A 21,528-nucleotide genomic window follows, 5' to 3' on the forward strand; every position below is an offset into this window, starting at 1 on the left:
TTTTAGGGGCGCCTGCGTGGCTCAGTTGGCTGAGCATCCAACTTCGGCTCAGGTCATGATCTCGTGCTTTCTGAGTTCCAGCCCTGTGTCAGACTCTGCTGACAGCTCAGAGCCTGGATGCCTGCTTCGGAATCTGTGACTCCCTCTCTCTCTGCCTTTCTTCTGCTCATGCTGTCTCTCAAAAAATAAATGCATGCTAAAAAAAATTTTTTTAGTACATTTTAACCATGTTAATCTAATCCTAGCTCATTCCTCAGGCACTTTCTGAAAAAAAGAAAAGTAAAACATATAAACCTCCAATCTGTGGCCACTTAAAGGAGGACACAATCCTCCCTCCCCCTTCGGCAAGGTGTGTGAGGTAGAGACGTGCACGGCCCTGGAAAGCCACTGCTCCCCGCACACCCGCTAGTGCTCAGTGCCCTCCTAACTCGCCCTTCAAGTGTTTTTCCCTTTAGCATGGTCCGTCTGGCATGAGATTTAATATGCCTAGGAATTATTGCACAGGATGTCGTCGCAGACATTCCGAAGATGCGGTACTCCCGAGTTGTTCCTTATCAGGGATCTTACTTGTTCTTCAACTCTCGGGACTTCACTCTCAGATGGACTGTTTCCTCCCCAACCCACCCCTGCCCCCCAAAGGAAATACCAGATTTGAAGAAACCATGGCACTGTGGCTGACAAGGCTTAACTTAAGGTAAACATTAAAAAACAACAACAAAACACTAATAAAGAGCTTATTCTGCACAATTAGGAAAGAAAGACGCCAAACCATTGAAACAGAATTTATGTACATTTATGGCTTTATACAATAATAGCAAAGATTGTTCTTGTGTCTGTAAGTACATCAGCATCATCAGGCACTTCTCAGAGAGTATCGGAACAGGAACGTGGAATCTGTGCTGTTACTGAACTCGAGTAGTGAAATGCGGGGGGGATGTGACCGCATCCCGACAGGACTCCGGTGGCCACACCTGGCCACACTGCCAGGCCGTGCACACCACCCTCAAGGAGGAGGCCAAGAGTAATGCAAGGCTGTTTTGTTTGCATAAACCACACTGCCTTTTTTTAATGAACAATTAACTCCCAGACCAAAACCACAAGAGAAACTTCTCATTTAAAAGTCAGTTATAAATTAAGAACTCGTAAGAGCTGAGTGTGAGAGTTTCAAGTAAGTCTGGGGGGAGGGAGGGAGGTGTTGGTAACATATACCCAGCAGTTGAACATGTCCAAATTGTATACCTTTGGAAAACTTTTTTTTTTCCATTTCAAGTGTCCTTCTCCTCTTCTCAGTATGCTCCATTGATTTACTGCCCACTGGGATACAACATTTGCTAATTAATTTAGACTTTGTCAGTTTGTCGAAGCGGAACTTTGCAAGTAATACATCTAATTACCTAAATATATTCCATACATCTATATTACGGAAACAATACTTTATATTTAAAATATCAGAATAGCTCTATAATACAATATGCTTTTAATAACAGTACAAACCAGAGGAAATAAATCAAACAAGGCTGCATAGGTGATATCATTTGCACATTTCACAAAGCAATCATGTACAATAACTGATATACTAATTACTCAAGAAAGTCAGTATTCGTACAGAAAAAGTATTACCAGAGGTCACATAATGTTTGTTTTCAAAATAGACAAGGTGCCTTTCACTGGACTTCACTGTACCCCAGAGAGATACTCAAGATTCATGAGAATTTCAACACAAAAATCTGCAGGAAAAAAAAAAAAAAGAGGTATTTACACAGACTCAGGAGGAAGAAACATCTTTTTAAAAGTTACTCTAGGATGTAATAAGATTTTAAGAGTGATTTCTGCTGGAGTTGCCTCTTTAATGAACAAACAGGGGCTCTGAGGCTCACCATGTGATGGCATAGGAGGAGGAAAGAAGCTGGACACAGTAGAGAACCCAAGTACTCTGGCACCAACAAGTTCTATTACATATGCAGAAGGCACTGCTTAGAGGAACTAGGGTTTCCAAAACCAGACATATTTTGGAGTGGCTAGCAGTAAGGATGGTTGGACAGGTGGCTGTTTAATGAACTTTCAAGACAGTAGAAGTCACAGTGGGAAGCTTACAACAGAGCTGGCCTCCTATAGGAAATCTTTCAGGAACACTTGTGTTCTCGTTAAACATGTAGGAAAGACCAAGCCAACAGATCGGCAATTCACATGCAAGACAAAGCAATTGTGATCTGGGCTAAGTACACAGAAAGAAATCAGAGCCTTCTCAAGAAGGCAAGAGGAACATTTTTGTGCACCTGCTCCTTTTATTGTGCTGACTTAGGGCATTCCACAAGACTTGAAAATACTGACGGATGCAAAGCCAATTAACCTAGTCTGTCAGTTACAGGTAATTGCAAAATATTAAAACATAATGATGCAGCATTGTAGTTTAGGTTGCTAAAGGCTAAGGAAATTCTCCAATTCTAACTTACCATAAGAGGTTTTACAATAAAGTCAAATATACAACCTACAGCTGGTTTGTTGGCTTTCAAATTAATTGCCCCAATTTTTTTAAACAAGCTCTAGTCCATTTGGTAGCCATCTGCACTCAGGGACACAAAGCATTCTGCAAATCACTGAAGTCCTATTTTAAATTTTCCTCCTTCCACCTAAATTTCCACAGTGTGCTAAGTAATCTGCAGGACAGAAGGGAGAGAGGAATGAAGTGTGAGTCTTAACATAATCCTTCAAGGCAGAGCTATCAAACCAACCTCCACCTAGACCAAAATAAGAGCACAGAAATAGGAGGGAAAACATTTGCTGAAGCTCAACTCCAAAAGGTTAAGTTGATCCAAACTCCCAGTTTGAGAGAGGAGCATGGTTTTAGACTCGGGTCTCCCTTTCTGATCTACAAACATCACGAGGCCCCTCAGGAGTCCCTGAAACACCGTGTACTTTTAGTTCACGGGATAATAGGAGCAGATGGAATTTCTTTAAAACACATACATAAGCGCTTACTAAGTTCTCCTAAACATGAAACGCAAAATGTCCATAACTAACCATCACTCTCCTGCCAGAACAGAGCCAGAAACGTGGAGTATGCAAGTACTAATTACAATGATTTTAAGATTAGTCAGAAACAACACCAAGTAGCATCCCCAAGTGTACAAACCAGTTAAACACGTATAAAATTAGTACTAATCCAGTTAGAAATACAAAATGAAAATTATGGATGCTGCCTCAAATATCTGGGATTCCACAAATTTACAAGCAGACTATGTAACAAAGTAGACTCTAGTTTTAAGAAAACATTACAGTTCAATATCTATTCCAAAAATGTCCCAACGATAACATCAAAAATCATTTATCTGGAAATTAGAACCATTTAAATGTTTGTACAAATTTGCAAATAACAAAATAAACAAACAAAAAAATAGAAAAGACCTGTACAAGGCTGGCATTTAATCTATTTTTTCCCCCGAAGGTGTCTGACAAGTCCATTAATTCAGCAGATTGATAACAGGCTATTGGTTCTCATGTGAAGTGGCCATGTGAACAGGCCCAAAGCTGTCCCTTGGAGGCGCAGGATGGAGAGCTTGGTTCTCTGTGGTTCGTCTGTTCAGCAGAACACAGGTGGTACAAACAAAAGTTTAACTTATCAAAGACATGAGACCATCACAGTATTACAAAAAGAGTATAAACTTTCCTTGGACCAAATGGATATTTTTTAAAAAACAACAACAACAACAACAACAAAAACACACACAAATACAGTTCTGTCGCTACTGCTTATGTACAAAACTTGAAAGCACACCAGGATCTTGAATGTCTTTTCTGCAATTATATGGTGTAGTGAGTTTGGCACTTCATTGTAATGAAATTTCCAATGGCACAGTCCTTATCTACAGCGGCACATAACCTGCAAACATCGGGCAAACATCCTGTACAGGAAAAGTGTCTTCGCTGCCAAGTCTGACGAAAGGAAAAAAGAAATTCGTTTTTTGTTTGTTTTTTTTTTTTTTTTTAATCAAGAAAACGAAAAGGAGGGGTGAAGGACATCTTTGGACTGCTTCTCTCAGTTCCTGCTGTCAGACAGTCTGAAGTACTTTTAAGTGTAGCCTAGAAAAAACACACAATGAAAATACAGCCGAATTAAAATCAATTCGATTTAACGTATTAGAGTGACAGACATACTTGGGGGGGGGGGGGATGGGAGAAGCTAGAGCTTTCTCAAACAGCTCTGAAATCTTTCAATGGGGAAAATTCCACTTATAAAAAAAACCTGCAGCATTTGATTTGTATCAAACGTATTCATTTATTGAAGAGTTACTAAAAAGATGCAGCCATCTAACTGTCAAAAGAAATCTTTAAAGCAGTCAGAGGAAAATTCCTTATGCTTAAGCTCAAAGAAAAAAAAATTATAAGCTGAAAAAAGGGCAAAGAAAGAATGATAAAAGATGCCTCTCTGCAAGGAACAGCCAGCTGACATCAGGAAAAGTCCCAACCATGGAAGATATGTGGCAAGTTACCGTGTTCCTCTCTTTTAAGTCCTGGCTTCAGAAGGTCTTTTGACACGGGGGTGATCTTACCTGTTCACTAACTCACTCTTAGCCTGACACCCAGCTATGCGTCGTCGTCTTGACGCTGTGCGGGAAGCTTTGGTTGGGCAACACATTGTCAAAGTTAAAATCCAACGTATCTCCATCCATAAGATCGTTCCGAATGATGGACTCCATGTCGCAGTCCAAGCGCTCAATCAACATGCCATCCAAGTCACTTGGGAGCTTCTCCTGGTGGAGAAGGCCCATCCTGCCATAGCCATTGCAGCTGCTCACCGAGGAGTAGGCCCCCAGCGCGTTCATCTGCATGGTGTGGGACAGAGGCACTTGTAAAGCTGTCTTCACGGGGGCCAAGCGGTTCATACCCGAGGTGTGGGGCATGGTGTTGACCGCATGGGGCAAGGCACGCCCATTAACTGCGGATGTTGGCTGGGTATGTCCAGGGTGGGTGTGGGAGCTGGGGTTCATCATTTTGTTATGAGATGCCTGGCTGCCATAGGTTGACATGACCGAATTAGGGCCCATCAACACATTCTGACCAAGGACCCGGCTGTTGGGTTGGGCGATCCCAGGATCAACTGCTGTCATAATGTCATTGTGGGGAGGAGAGTCAGAAGTAAGCAACTCCTTCAAGAGTCCTGGTGCACAGTTATACTGATTCATACCTCCATAGCTCGATTTGTTGTCCTGAAGTGTTTGCATAGGCATCTGGGGCAAAGGGCTCATGCTGGACTGGCCATATGTGTATTTTTGGTAGTTTGGGCTGGGTGAATTCAGACTGGTGTTTGGAGGTGCAAATGAGTAGCATGGTGTCTGCTGCATCATGGTGCCAGGTGAAGACTGGGTTGAAACAGTTAATGGCGTTGGTGATGACAGAAGGTTGAGATTATCCAAAAGATTTTCCATATTTTCAGGATTGCTTATCTCAGACAGACTGGGTAGCGTAGAAGCCATCTTTGCAGCAGATGGTGGGTACACCAGAGAATGCACATCCCCATCTCCAAGATCGTCCTGTTCGGTCATAATGGGAGAAAGTCTCCCACTAATAGTACTAGCATTTGAGCTAGTTCGAGGGCGAAATGTACTCCAGTTATCAAAGTCATCATTGCTGTGAGAGCCAGGGCTCGCAGGCCATTTAGAAAACTGAGATCCTGGGCTGTCCCCGGCACCCTCCTGGCCAGACTGCAGGGATGCTTTTTTCTTAGCAGCTCGGCCCCGGCTCTTAGCAAATTTACTGTTGTTGTCCATGGACGCAGCTCTTCTCCGAGGGGATTTGCCACTCTTGCCTCCCTCTGGATTGAGCATCCACCAAGAACTTTTTCCAGTTCCTTCATTCTGCACACGAATGAACTTGCTGTGTAGGGACAGATTATGGCGAATTGAATTCTGTAAAGCAAAACATCATGTTAGAAATAAGTACTTCTCCCGGTGGAGTACTTACTGTTCAGTACAGATATATGTTAATGGAAGACAAGTAAATATCTTTCAAAGTTTGTGGTACAGATTTCAACCTATACCATCAGAAGGGTTCGGAACTCCACTATAAAAGAGCTCCAAACCAGTACAAGAGAAATAGTATCTTATCTTAAAAACAGGCACCTGTAGGAGTGCCTGAGTGGCTCAATCGGATGAGTGTCCGACTCTTGATTTTGGCTCAGGTCACCATCTCACGGTTTGGGAGATAGAGCCCCACGTTAGGACCCACGTCCAGCTCCATGCTGGGCTCCGAACTGGGCATGGAGCCTGCTTCAGATTCTTCTCTCTCCTTCTGCCCCTCCCCCGCTCACGCTCTCAAAACAAACCAAAACAAACCCAGTGTCTGTGTCTTAATGTAATGAGGGGACAAAATTAAATAAGATTATAGACACCTTCTTTTACATAGCTGTATTTTACAGGAAATCACAGGAACTCACTTGAAAACCACTTAAATTTTTGCTTAGCTACAATGCTACGTAAATAGCAAAAACCGTTTCCATTCTATCACCCCTAAAACTACTGCCAATTCTCTTCAGATTGAACATATGCCATTTACACAAGTGAGAAGTTTTAGATTACTGGGCCCACGTGATTATGGAAAAGAAAGAAGTGAAGCAGGATATATTCTTAGTCAAGAATTAAAAGCCTGAAAACCAGTAAGACCTAGATTCCTTTCTACCTTTCAAGTCCATTAGGCTAATATAGGTGAATATACGGCAAACAGGGTCATATTTCTTATTTTAGAAAGTTGAACTGCCGAAAAAGAGAAAATTTAGATCCAAGTGCTATTCACCAACCCCTCCTCCCACAAATAACCAGCAGTATGTGCCAACTAACTCCAGGTCACTGCATCGGAGGGAGGTCATGCTCTATCCAAAAAGACACGGGGGAGAGGGGTGGCAATACAAAGAGCTCCAGGCTTCAGTCGCTCAGTACAGTTGTTCCACAACTAAACTATGCCATGTGTATTTCCAACACAATTAGTAAAGAAAATCAACTTAACTTTGGGAAACTGCTTGGCCCCTAGGTGCCTTAAGTTTCCTTATCTATGAAACAGAGATAAATAATAGACCCATTTAGGGCTATTAGAGGGAGACAGAGTTTATAAAATGTTCAGTGGTGCCTGGCACATGGCAAGCAGTTCCCAAGAAGTAGGGCCTAGATCCCAACTTTAAGGGCACGAGGATATTGCCATTTTGAGCCCTGCTCCCCTCCTCCTACCTCTTATTCACTGGGGTGTGGGCAAGAGCTCAGAGGGATTGCAAACACAAACACACAACTCCCAATATACAGTGAAGGAGGCCAAAGAGAGTCTCAAGCTCCAGCAGAAGCAGCAAAGCCAGGCTGCAAATAAGGAAGCCCCAATCCAACTCCCCTAATGGACACATATGGGATCACCAGCATCTGAAGAGCCTCTGGGGACATATGGAAAAGCAAAAATGGGCTCCAAAGGAGGGCCCTTGTCTTGTAGCTTTTTGTTCTCCATCTAGAACAAGGCACACAGCAGACTCCCACTACCTGCTCATTCAGCAGCCTCTGTCATCAGGGCCCTGAGGCCAAGTCCAGGAGCAGGATTCTGGATGTCCTAGACCCCTGGGAACAGGCCCCTGTGCATGTCTCCCAAGCTTCCCCTGGCTTCCTCTGCCAACTGGGGACAAGGCTTAGCAGACTGAGCCCCCTGGACCTCTGGGGCCCCTCACCCTGACCACAAAAAGGCCCTGGCTGGATTTGTGGTCACCCAGGGATGCAGCCACAGTGCCCACATCCTCATGCCATCAACGTGGGATGCAGATGCTTGAGTGCCAATCGCTGCGCCAGAAAAAGCCTTTGCACAGACAAGGCCCGGGCTTCAACACAAACCATGAATTCAGGTTCTTTCTTATTAAAAAAGAGATTACAAACATTCGGGGAAAAAAATCTCACTGTCTAAAAGGAGATGGGATAGTCCGAGTCGAGTCAGGCCGGATAGCCAGGGCTGAGAAATCCGTATTTCAAAATGCCCTCTGACCCTCTGTACTACATTCCACCCAAGGATTGCAACAGAGGAGCAACGTGACAAACCCTTCTGCCAGGGCACACAGCGCGGGCGGGTCAGATTCGGCTCTGAATGGGCCTTCCAGGCTAGATGCTGTGCAGGTGTCCAAGTGGATGGCATGAAGGTTTCTTTTGTTCCCTAGACTTTCCTCTTCCTTCCCATCTATTGATCTATCCCCAACTCAAGAAAAGCTTTGAGGAGGACTTTAAGTACACACAAGAATCCCTAAAAGAGGCCAAGTACTACATTTTTCTAATGGCCTATTTCATTTCCATAAGATTCTCCAAACCCCACGGAAAGGTCTTGAACACACACCTATGTACGCTCCAAGAACCACAGCCTCATCTCCTGGGCCCACCAACACCAGCAAAGCAGGTTCTAAATCTGTCCTTAAAGAGGCAGGCCTGTCCCTGGGGAGGACCTGGAAAGGGGCCGAGCGGTCTGACCCTGCGACATGTTCTATAGGCTGAAAGTCTGGGCGTTTGCACAATATTCCATCTTGACTATCTTGTTCTTGGAACACAATAGACACATAGATAAGCCACGATGAAATCTCTAGAGGAAAGGAAGCTTGACTCCTGTCCCTGTCACATTTAGTTAATGATAAAGGGGGGAAGATCCTCCTAGATAATGGCTTCCTGGTTGTCTGCACTGGCTGGTAGAGAGGATGGTGCAGCTCTGTAACACTCATAATTAGATCAGGTCATTTGTAACTGCAATTAGGGGACATTTTTAATGAGACTGCAGAATATGTAATGATGAAATCTTTAAAAAGTTCAAGAAGCGTTCACTAAGCCAGGTGGGACATACACTAACTCACCACTTAGACTTACCCCCCCTCTCCAAAAGGGTGGTAGGGGGAGGGTCCACAGCAATACCCTACTTATCAAAACATCATGCTCCATATTTTTCTAAGAGGACATTTCAGGTCACTCTTTGAGTAACAGAGCTGTCTTCTAACTTTGCCAACAATTAAAAAAAATTTTTTTTCCAAACAGGAAAAGGTTTGCTGTGCAGGGCTTGTTACAAAAATTCCTGTTTTTCATACAGCCAGCAGGGCTATGATAGGGAGTGGGGGCGGGGTGAATAGGTAAATCCTGCAAAAATACGTGTTGCTATTAAGGGTATTATGTCTGCAGACCCCTGCGGGACACAGCCATGGCCGGAGGAAACTGTGGTTCTCCCGCAAACTCTTCGACTGTCAGTGCTTGGAGATACTCAGTTTTTTGACTACAAACAGAATATTACCTGAGAAGTAAGGCAGATTGTGAAGATAGAAAACTCATACACTGCAAGCTACTTAGCCAAATCACAAGCTGCTATGCCATTAGACTCCGCCCACCCCCCACCCTCACCCCCCAACCAAGGACACAGGAGCAAATTTCCTCTCCAGCAGCTGTATTTCTCTGCAGCCTGGGCTCTTTACTAATGCTGAGCTGGATTTCCTCTCACATACCCTCCCCACAACCTGCCCCCCCAAGCAGGGCGGCACGTTCTTCTTGGGAAGCCTGACCTGACCCGGGACATTTGGGCGGGTCGCGTCGGGGGCAGAAGGAGCTGCACAAGGTATGTGCTTGCTTGCTCAGCCTGCCTCCAAGTCCCAGGTGCTCTATTTCAGGAGTTCTATGGATTCCAAGCTCCTTAAAGAACAAGGGCGGAAGTCTGGTTTTATTTCCTAATCTTGAAGACCCTAGAAGAGTTCTGTGTAGACGCATGCACACGCGCACACACACACAAAGATGGTGTGCACACAAGAAAAAGCCAAGGAATGTTTGTTGACTGACATCCCAAACACACTACAGGGAAGGTGTAATGTCTTACACATCTTTTGGCTATGTGTTCACATACCAATTCATGCCAAACCACACTTATTGGGACCTAGTTTGTGCTAGGTGCAATGAAAGACAACAGAAGGAATTAGGCAGAGTCTGCCCTCTAGGTGTTTTATGATTGACCTGGGCCAAGAACAAGTCCACCTAAACAGCCACATGGGACAGAAAATGATGCACAAACCACTGGCCAGGAGCACTGACATCTTCCTATCAAAGGCTGCCATCCCCACCTCCTCCAACTTCTCTCTGAGCTCAAACGTCCCTTCCTTCTGGAACCATCCCATCCTACCGCTAACACAGGACCTTGGTTACTCACCACAATTATGATTCTGCTATGTGTGGTCCCCTGGGGGCATGTGTGGCTCCCCACTACACTGTAAGCTGCATGAGCTCAGGACCTGGTCTGTCTTCTTGTACAATGTATCCTCACAGCTCCATCACCAAGAGGCACTCAAGTATCTGTTAAATGGATTAATAGGCTCTACATTGACAGGGCTGTTGTGGAGATTAAATGAGAGAACACATGTAAAGTGCTTACCTCAATCAATATTAGCTGATGTTACTGTTGTTATTATTAGGATAATGGCATCTATAAAATGTCTGTGTTTTAGACACTTATCTGTACGATAACCATCAGTCTAATTTACTATCATACCTTGCACTGTTGCCACTAATAAGGTGTTACATGTTATGTACTGGAAAAGTAGACCAGCGTTGAGGTAAGACTTAAGATGTTTTCTCTCTGCACCAGACAGTACCTCAGATGCTGTGAAGAGACGTTAATAATAAAGGAACTCGGATACCAAAGCTGGTCTGTTACTGCCCTTGCCAGTAAGTGTATCAGAATCCTGAAGTCTTCTCAAGGTGCTGCCACGGAGCCTCGCGCGTGGGCACCACACACAGCTGTGGCCTCTCAGCTCTCTGGACTCAGCCAGTGTGTGACAAGGGAAGGAGTGGCAGGTATTACCCGGGCCACAGTCAAGAGACCACAGTCCTGTGTCTCCTTGGGGAGGGTGGTTACAAATGAGCCCTGCTGGTCCCCTGCCTCTCTGGCTGGCAGAAGCTAGGCTCTGGGGCTGGCCCCTAGAAACCCTGAGGACACAGGACAGGAACTGCCCCTCCCCAAGAGGCTCCCAGCCCCGCTGTTTAAAGCAATAATCGGAGCGTCGCTGACGCACAAGAAGAAATCTTCACACCTTTCATTTGCTTTAAGTTTTTTATCTCATTTTTAAATCTATATTGGCAAAATGTGTTATATAACATACACAATCTATGGCTGTAGTACAAATGAATAAATGTGACATCAGAAAGGATATGTGATTTTTACAAAAAACATTTGGAGACCCCTACTCTGTTACAGTAGACTTCTAGTCTACTAGAAGCCTGAACAAAGAAAACCAAGGTTGTTGAACTAGTCCTAGAGTCAAGACTAGCAAGCTCTTTGGTCTACCAGACCTGGGATGAAGAATGCTCTGATCTGGCCCTGGGTTTGCACCTCTCCTCCCCTACCCTGCCCCGGGCTCCTTCCTGTCCATTTTTCTGTACCCTGGACACTCATCACTCTGAATCCTGCCTTCTGACCTGAGCTGCCAGCTTGGTTCCATCTAGCCTGTCCACTGGTGTGCGTGGAGATCACCACCTTCCAGCCATGGGTCTTGCCATCACTCCATTTTTCTTTCTGCTCGGCAGTTCTAAGACTACTCGGGTCTTTGTCTTTATAACCAAAAATAAAAGAAAACCATCAACTTAGGCTGAGTACATCCTGTTCACGAACCCCAGGCCTTCATACTTTATGTCTGCATTTTACTTCATATACAAACTGCGTTTAATCCATCATCGCATTCCACACTTGAAAGATCCCTATAAGGCAGGGATTACTGGCCTTGTTCTAGACATGGGAAAACTGAGGCTCAGAAAATTAATTGTCCAACTAGGGCTCAGACCTAGGTTTCAGGAGTCTGAATGCAACACTGCTGCCAGCTAAAAAACCACCTCCTTGGCTCCGCCATTGTGAAGAATCACATTGTGAAGGAACACACTCAAGACTAAGGTTACATGAACGCATCTTGAGGGAGCAGAAATAATTGTTTACAAATACTAGTGTACAAAACGAATTTTCTGCCTCACTGGGTAAAACAGACTGACAAAATATGATTTGCCTTTAATTCTAATGGTGACTCTTTATGGCAGGAAACCATAACAGCTGAAGTGTGAATTTCAGGTATGAGCATCGCCCTGGGGAAAGCATGTATAAGGAGGCTGTGGGGACCCACAAGGAAAATGGAAAGGCCCCAGGGGCCCCTGCAGCCTAGACCTGCCCGTCACCTTGCCACACGGTGGGGGTGAGCAGTAGTCACCAAATCAAACAGAAAGAACTTCAAACTTAAGACACTGGAACACATGACTAAATGAATTTGTTGTTCTAGAAATTCTAGAAATTCTTTCAAAATGCTAGACAAACTAGATTTTTCCAAAAGCATTTTATCTCATTTCTGTGAACTCTTTGTCAATGCATGCAATTGTTTTGTAGACTCCCAGCATGGACTTTACTCCCTCCTCCTGCTTCCTCTCTTTTACACCATCTCTTCCTGCACTTCTACGAGTGAAAACAAACTAAGGAGAAAGTAGAAATAATCTCTATTCAACAGAGTTCCCATTAGTTGCTAGTAAAACAACTTTGCAAAATAATCCATTCTGCTTGCAAACGGAAGGAAAATATGTGACCGTTTGCCAATTGTTCTTTTTACAAGTGATGTCAATAGACGCCATATAGGTTCAACTTTTCAAAGTGTTGTAATAGAAGATGTATGGCGAATGGCTAACCTACATGCTTACACAATAGGCCCCAGCAGTGTTCAGCTCTTCTTCCTCAGGCTGATCTCATTTTCCAGAAGCCTGTCCTTCTTGCCTGAACATCAATGACCCCACAGCACACTCTCACCCCCCAGTTTGCAATGAGGACTTGGGCTTCTCCAGTGATCCCAGGGCTGGGAAGAAAAGACTTGCAGCCTCATGAAATGTGCAAACTAGAAGGCACTGGGAAGGTCATCTGGCCCAACACTCCCATTTCCTATTACAGAAAATAGAATTCAGGAAGATTAAAATCCAGATGAGAAACTTATACGAAACTTATACAAGAGCTCATTTACAAAAAGCACAAGCACCTGGGGCTCTATTCCTAGAAGAAATATAGAACAAGTATCAAGAGCATGCAGGGTCCCTCCCCTAATCAAACCAATTCTTAGCTATAGATTCACAAATGGCTATCAATACACTCTTAGCTCTAAACAGCTTTCTCTCTGACTCAAATCTTTCCAAAGAAGGAAAATATGACTACGTTAAAGAACCTCCAACAACAAAAAAAGCATATGGGAGATTATGCTCTCATGTAAGACAGTACCAAAAAGACAACTGTAAGAATTCATGAGCACCATGAAGTTTCAGCACACGGACAGGCAGAAGCCAAGGTCTAGCTGACTGCAGGGCCACCTTGAGGGAGCACCTTGATCTCACTAGGCCTCAGTCTTGCCATCTGTGAAGCAGTAACTACACAGGACTGTTACATAGGATGGCTAGGAACTGAACAGCATAACATATATGGGAAGTGCTTAGCACACCCCTGGACACAAAGATGAGGAAATCAAGGCTGGCCTCTTTCTGATAGGAAGCAAAGGGATATATAAACAGGAATTTGAAAGCGATCGTGAATGGTTACAACTTGATTAAAAACCATTCATCACAAACTTCCTGTTTAACAGTCTTCCTCAAGCTGGTGTCCAGGTCCTCACAACTGAGCCTGCAATCCTTCTTTTACAGAAAAACCGTTTTCTCCCCTTGCGAGGATTTTAAATGTAAAAATGTGATTAACTAGCGTGCTCTGTCAGCTTTCTGGACGACCCATGTCAGAACATATGTGGGTCCCTGAGGTTGTTCAAGGAGACAGACCAGCTGACGGATGACAGACTACATGCAGGAGGACAGTTACAGCAACGCCCCTTCTACATCTCTTCTCACACACCGCTCACTCACCACTGTTTACTTTGCAGAGAACAAACCCTAAAAGGGGCCTGAAGAGGTGAGGGATTTCAAGAACATATTGCAGGACCAAACACTTGGTGAAAAGGTGAGCTACAAGTGAATGGGACTATGGTCTTAGGAAACCAAGAGGGAAGAGGGAAGCACCCCCACCCAGCCTGAGAGGAGGGGCAGGGAGGAAGCCCTGCAGTGCGGAAAATGACCCCATTGAGATGATGGCCCCGGTGAGAATGCGGGACGATGCCTGCCTTTTGATAAGCTCTCACATTAGCCAAAAGCCTAAGTATTTCAGAGTAACAGGTCAGCCAACAACCTCATCAGGGTGTAAGAAAAAATCTCCACGGATAGAGCAGAAAATTTACTTTGATTATATCAGAACTATCCCATGCTTTTATTTCTCAGAAGGTGCTAATCAAAACAACACAGTGCTTCCCCTTGCTGTGTCCTACAGGAAAACCCCATTATCGAAGAAAGCTGTTTTATGAAAGAAAGGGCAAAGCCCCTCAATTTTCAGAACGTGAAAAGGAAAGTCTTTCCAACAGCATTTAATGCCCCATGCTTTTCACACTATCAGAAACTAGGAAGCTCAAAGACAAAACTCCAAAAATTCCAGGTGAGGTTGAAACCTTAGGTACAAGCATCTTTCCCTGTGTTCCAAATCATGGGGTATTGATGTTAACCACTCTCTCTCTATAACTTCCATAAAAGTTGCTAACACAGGGTGCCTGTGTGGCTCAGCCAGTTAAGCTTCGAACTCTTGATCTCAGTTCAGGTCTTGATCTCACGGTCGTGATTCAGGGTCCTGTGTTGGGCTACTCCGTGCCCAGCTTACTTTAAAAAAAAAAAAAAAAAGTGGCTAATGTAGACCCCTGTTTAAGTCAAGTCTGGAAAACAGAAACTACCTCCTGCTGTCATACACTTTGGCCTGAGTACATTGCCACAAAAGCCAATAATGCCAACTCTCAAATGAGTGTCATCAACTCTGGCTAATTAGGTCCCAGTGGTGGATACAGAGAGACTAAATTTCATTTAGCTAGAATTCTCTTAAATGTGTGGGGTTTTTTGGGTTTTTTTTGTTTTTTAAGGCTAGCTAAGGATTTCAAAGTGGAGTTTGTGTCTCCTGGGATTAATTTAGTTTCTGTGCAGCATGCGGGAATCCCTATCGATCCTTTAACCCACTCACCTCCCCCTCCAGGGAGGCATAAAGACTGCGCACTGCCAAGTCCCAGGCAGAGAACTTCAACACCCCATCCTGACCATCTGGTGGCCTGAAAGAGCCCATCCTTTCTGAAACTTCTATTTAATTAACTGCTCAGAATATGGACTGTCTCAGACACAGAAGGCCACACCATAGCATAGTATTAAGAGGAAACTCATTTGTTGCCGAAGTGCTCCTGCTGTTTCCTAATGAAAATTTGTGTCTATTTTATAGGCCATACCATTTTTCTCATCTTCAGCGGCTCTACAAATGCACTGCTTTACAACCAATTAATTAACTAACTCTGTATTTGGCTACCAGAAGAATAACTACTGGTGAACTCGGCTACCAGAGTATGGCAAAACAAAGTAGAAACCAAAAACAAAAGAACACTTGAGAATTTATCTTCTTCTGATGAATAACTCAAATTTGGCATCAAAATGAAACACAGTGTGTAACAATTTGATCAATGTTCAAGTTTTCTAAAGTTATTAAAGGACTAAAGTAAATTTTGAAGTATTTTGTGATGAGCCCTTTAACCCACTCATATTAGGTGAATGTTTATTCAAGGTATGAGCCGGGGTGGCTCACTTGGTTAAGCAACCGACTCTCAGTTTCACCTCAGGTCATGATCTCATGGTTTGTGAGTTCAAGACCCGCACTGGGCTCTGTGCTGACAGTGCAGAGCCTGCCTGGGTCTGTCTGTCTGTCTCTCTCTCTCTCTCTCTCTCTCTCTCTCTCTCTCAAAATAAATCAGCTTTAAAAACCAACAAAACAACAACAACAAAAAAACAAAAACAGGGCATGTACCCCAACTGTTTACAAGAGCCAATGAAAAACTCTATGAATTGAATATAAATTCAAAGGCAAGCACACCTGAAACTTTGAGAGATTAAAATCTCTAGGATAATATCCCATCCATAGAATGTACTATACAGAATTGTTTTTTGCCCTAAATATGTTCACTGTCTGAAAATCTAGGAGAACATGAATCCAGTGAATGCATAATCTATTTACCAAGAAATGCTACCCTTAGTAAACAGAATTAAGAAGTATGAAGTCAAAGTGGGTTGGGTTTTTTTTGTCTTGTTTTGTTTTGTTTTGTTTTGTTTTTTGGAACTCAAATGTAACAAATCCAGATTATGAGAAGAATGGAAAGAAACTGCAAAAATATAATATTCTGAATTATATATCACGTGCAATGTAAAGTTTTCTTAGTTATATAGAATCCTGAAACTAGCTTGCTTGCCGAATACTCTGGCTAATCAGCAACGATTTGTGACTGCTGAGCACGTGTACTTTCTTGTTTAGGGGCCAGCTCGCAAAAATTCTTGTCCCAAATCAAATAGCTACTAAAAAATCACTGGTTGACCTAATACTAGCAAAATCATTTGGGCCCATTTGCTCCACGGTAAAGCAAAACCCCCCAGCCATGGGAGGCAGGGGCCAAGCCAGGGCTGTTTCCAAGCATCCTGCAGACATCGGGATCCAATTCAGCAAGCAGGCCACAGAGACAGTAGGTGTGTTCGCTGGATAATGGCCCTACTCTCTGCACCTTCCTTCCAAACAACTGAGGCTCCTTCAGCACCATCAGGTGCCCACATCAACAGCGCAGGGTCTCCAAAAGAACCCCAAACACATGTTTCAGAAATGCAGCTTTTGTGGTTACCTAAAGGCCTACAAACATCATAGCCTTCAAAGCCTTCCACAACGTGTCCACCCTAAAACCACACCTGCCCACCAGCACAGATCCTGTGTCCTAACACGAGGCTACACCTGACATCTCAAACACCATCTGCACACAGGGCTCTCCAGACAATATGGCGCTGTGCTTAGTTGTAAAAACAGCTTTCCTCCCCTGTGTAAGCGCCCACACTGTGAACAACAGCCCCTGCAAAGTCTCACCCCTGCTCACCCCTGCACAGTCACGGACACTCCACCAGAAGTAAGCACACTTAGGTTAGTGATACCCACAGGATTTGCAACCTCAGTCAGGCCTCAGGTCGAGATGAAGGCCAGCCCCAGGGGAAAGTGCTTCGCCAAGACTATTTCTGGGCTCAGGGGATGCTGGAAGCTCCAACTAGAGTCTGTCCTGGAAGCAGATTTAGATGACCTGAGGACAGCCTGCTAAGTATCCTTTGTGTTTCACAGTTTTTGAGCTCAGCCACAGGGCTAGGCAGGTTCTTATTCCAGAGAGAAGAGACAAAGTCAGGCAAGACAAAAAAAAAAAAAAGGGTGCCCCAACCACCTGGGGATCCTCACTTGAGCAATTAGCAAACCTTACCATCTGGAAAGTTCTCCTTGCATTGAACTTTTTACTCTAATGCTGCAGCTTGAACTCATGTCCTCTTTGGAAACATGAACAACACTGCAGCCAAGAATGAAAAGTACAAGACTGTGTTTATAAATCCCCAAAGACAAAAACCTCACCGCTACTTTTAGTAGTTATAAATATCATTTCTACGAAGGCATTATCTTTGAAAATGCACTTATTACACATAATATTCATTTCTTGTTTGGGGCTGAGAAAGCAAAGGGAGAATTCTGTACAGTTAGCTCTATCTTAAATACTTAGAGGGAGACCAGTGAAGAAAAAAATGAATAAATGAAGCATTTCTTGGGATGATTCAAACCTGAGAACTTCTCATCTGAGCCCAAAGTTGGTGGTACCTTAACCTCCTCTTTGGAACTTCAGTGTTCATTGTTCTCAGTGTTATCACACTTTGAATTTCCTCCAAAAGGGGACTGTGAATAACAACTATTGTGACTGAAATCTTGCACACAGTACAAATGTTTTGTATCTCTTCCAAGCTACTGCATTCAAGGATACTTTGAACCACAGCTAGGAATTCCACCATGATATATGTATTTAGTATATTCAGGGATGCCCTTTTCTCCACCTTCTTTAAAAAGTATGCATTTGCCGGGGCGCCTGGGTGGCTCAGTCGGTTAAGCCTCCGACTTCAGCTCAGGTCACGATCTCGCGGTCCGTGAGTTCGAGCCCCACGTCGGGCTCTGGGCTGATGGCCCAGAGCCTGGAGCCTGCTTCCGATTCTGTGTCTCCCTCTCTCTCTGCTCCTCCCCTGTTCATGCTCTGTCTCTCTCTGTCTCAAAAATAAAATAAACTTTAAAAAAAAAAAAAAAGTATGCATTTGCCAATAGAGTTCAGAATTAAGGATCTTCCCAGAGGGCAGGTCCTGTATTCAGGTTCAATTTAGGTCACTTACTCCCACAGGTCAATCAGACAAGTCAGATGATGTCCTGGTGCCTCACCACCACACAACGCAAAGGGGCACAATGCAGACCAAACGGGAACATGTTTGGAAACCACACAGAGTACCCAAACTGTAAAAGATGCTACCAGTCTGAAGCATATTAGAGAATTTTTCTGTAAATTCTTGATATTCTACAACAAAGGTAATCAGTTTCTGTAGAAATTATCCCTGCTATCACAGATACTTAACTACATGCAGGGACGTCAGCCTAACAGACCACTTCAGCATTTCTCCAAGGCCATTTCCAATGGCAGTCTCTTTGGTATTAATTTGTTTTTTATTACTGAGAAAAGTAATGTAGTCAGTTTCTGACAACCTAGTTAAGACTGTAATAGCTTAGAATTGTTACTGGTTGAACAAAGTTTAAAACAATCATTCTTTAGTGCAATCCTACCCCCAGAAGGTTAAGTTTTGCATTTCAACCATTTCTAAAGCCACAATATATTTCTATTAAACAATTCATGAAGACGGACACCAATATATTGGATAACCATTTTAGTCCTTAAAGTAGCTATAAATTAAGCTAGAGTAGCATACAATTGTAGAACAAAACATTTTCTTTTTTCAGTTTTCTAGGCTGGGTTATTTATTGATTTATTTACGCATACATACATACCTACATACATACACACACGTGACTGTTCCAAAAGGACCACAGGGTGAATGGGGGCTGGAATAGAAGGTGCTGAGTCACCTTTTAGTCACCGAGGAGCCTGCATTGCATCCTACATGCAACGTACAGGAGAGCAAAGAAGATCAGAAAAAAGGACGATGTGGAACCTGGAGGAAAGTGCCAACCCATCTTCCCACAAGATGGTGGAAGAGAAGGAGAGTCTGTGTCCTGCTTGAAAAGCAGACATTTTTTCACCTACCCCAAAATTTAAGTGGGTGTGGGTGTATTTTACCGTGCACATAAATTTTTGTTGATGAACAAAAGCATCTCCGGGAGGTGCTGTTTGGCACGGTTCTTCCCCACCCTGAGAGGTGCCCGCGGTTCCGCCCTCTAACAAGGCTCTGCTGCAGCTTGTGCGGAGCCTGGTGTGCGGGAACAGCCTCACAAGTGTCATCTTCAGGACCGGATTGATGTCTCTGAACATGATCACCGAAGCAGCTGTTTAGCTTCTGTCTCATGACTTGAATGCTACTTGGTTGTTTTGGAACTCATGGCATAATCTCAGATTTTCTCGTAGTCACAGGAGGGCAGGATCCTGGGGCAGGGACCATTTGTTTTGAAAACGAATTTTTAAATTCTCCCTTCGTGAAGCCTAGTGTGTTTTCATACTTTTATCCCTCGTTCACGACATTCAGCATACAAATTCAGTTCTCGCTTTTTGAAAGGTTTATTTTTGTTTCTTGAGGTCATTGTCTGGGCTTGACCATAACATCTTTCAGGTTGTTTTGAACAGCTAAAGGGAAATTAAAGGAAATAATGCCCTACAATGTAACCATAGACCATTTGACATAAGCATGAATACAGCTACAACACATTATTCACTAGTTAAGTCAGTGCCCTGGTGGGGGCACATGGAATCCAGGGCCAAGAATGGCCCACCACAGCTGGACTGCAGTGATGTGAGGGTGGCCTGAGATGGCATCTGGCTCTGGGCTTATCACACACACAACACTCCCTCCCACCCCACCACACCTCCCCCATTCTCGTGAAAGGCACCCCCCCCCAACACACACACAGAGGTCTAAACCTTGGGAACTTAATTTTTAATGGTTGATTATCCCATCAGGATTTGACCGTAAAAGCACACAACTGTGGGCATAAACCCCACCACCTATGGCCAATCCCACTGACGTTCTTCTGTGGCATAGATACCCTGGCCTCCATCTGCGTCCCGTCTCCTTTCCTTTCTTGCCCAAAATAAGTTAGTGCCGTGCAACTTACAGCCAAGTTTAAAACTCACAAAGTCACTAGCAAACAAAGAAACAATAGCAGGGAGTTCAAACATTTTGAAAAGCTTAAGTCACACAGTCTCATGCTTTCTCTGATCACTTTTCTGGAGGACAGCTGAGAAACCCTTGCTGCGAGAATTAGGTTCTCTTTAGGTTGTTGGCTTCCCCATCCATTTCACAGCACTTTCTCCCAGCCATTCCTCCTACTGAGGTCATTCTCCCCACCACAACAATACCAAACCAAACACTTCCCAGTAATTCAGAGTTTCTACCTTGATTGTTAAAAATACTGTATTGTAAACTTTCGATCTATACTCAATTCCTGGAACAGCTTAGGATGAAAGCAGATAGATCCTCTGTTCTTGGGAAGGAGGGAAGGAGGGAAGGAGGGAAGGAGGGAAGGAGGGAAGGAGGGAAGGAGAAAAGGGAAGGGGAGGGGAGGGAGAAAAGAAAAGAAAAGAAAAGAAAAGAAAAGAAAAGAAAAGAAAAGAAAAGAAAAGAAAAGAAAAGAAAAGAAAAGAAAAGAAAAGAAAAGACATCAAGTGTGATGTCCAAGATCAGTTCTAAGAAGCTAGACTTGTTTCCTTGGTTTGAGATTTCAGTGGAAAATAACCCATCATTTCTGCCTGAACAATTTACTTCAAAATACAAGAGTTTTGTCAAGTTCTGCTTCTGCTAAAAGGAAGGAGGAGAGCTCAGTAATGAGATGGATGCAGAATCTGCCATTTGCACCTTTATCGTCACGCCCCCCCCATCATTAGCCAATCTAGTAAGAGTAACAACAAGTGCAAAGTTGAATATTAAATATTAAAGAAATGCTGGGGGTAGGCATGTTGAGGCAGATGGCTTCACACAGGAAGTGTGCCTTGTCCAACGTGTGCCAAGATGCAGCAGCATGCTGTTCTGGGTCCAAATTTCTTCGGTCTATCTTTGCCAAAAACGGCGCAGCTGTCATTCAGGTTACAGTTACGGATCTTTACCTGACAACGCTGACAACTGGTCCTAGAATGCTAGTCCTGCTGCTGAAGAACTGTCCTGTGCTCTGGTTTAAGCCCTACTCCATAAAGCTCCTACTGAACTGACAATGACATGATGACAAGGATTCCCCATGGCCAGCCTCCCACTCCACCCGCAGGGTAGTCTTTATTCCCAAAGCATTACCCCCAACCATGCCCATGTAACAGCATCCCCTGGACTTTCCCTCCAGGTCCCCAAAGATTAGATTTCCCTGCAACCACTGAGGTCTCCTGGAACA

At 43.9% G+C, this 21,528-nt stretch overlaps 1 protein-coding gene across 1 annotated transcript in view; it reads right to left on the reverse strand.

The window, feature by feature from the left end:
* Window positions 1-767: 767 nt before the first annotated feature.
* The window catches only part of FOXO1 (forkhead box O1), a 97,730-nt gene continuing 76,969 nt past the window's right edge, over window positions 768-21,528 (reverse strand). The window contains exons 2-3 of the mRNA XM_030309570.1: window positions 4,551-5,906; window positions 768-4,080 (exon numbers count right to left, since the gene is read on the reverse strand). Of these exons, the coding sequence (XP_030165430.1) occupies window positions 4,569-5,906 (1,338 nt within the window). The 3' untranslated portion in view covers window positions 768-4,080; window positions 4,551-4,568. The remainder of the gene's footprint in view (window positions 4,081-4,550; window positions 5,907-21,528) is intronic.

Source organism: Lynx canadensis, chromosome A1, assembly GCF_007474595.2.
Source record: "Lynx canadensis isolate LIC74 chromosome A1, mLynCan4.pri.v2, whole genome shotgun sequence".
In the NCBI taxonomy this organism is placed as follows: Eukaryota; Metazoa; Chordata; class Mammalia; order Carnivora; family Felidae; genus Lynx; species Lynx canadensis.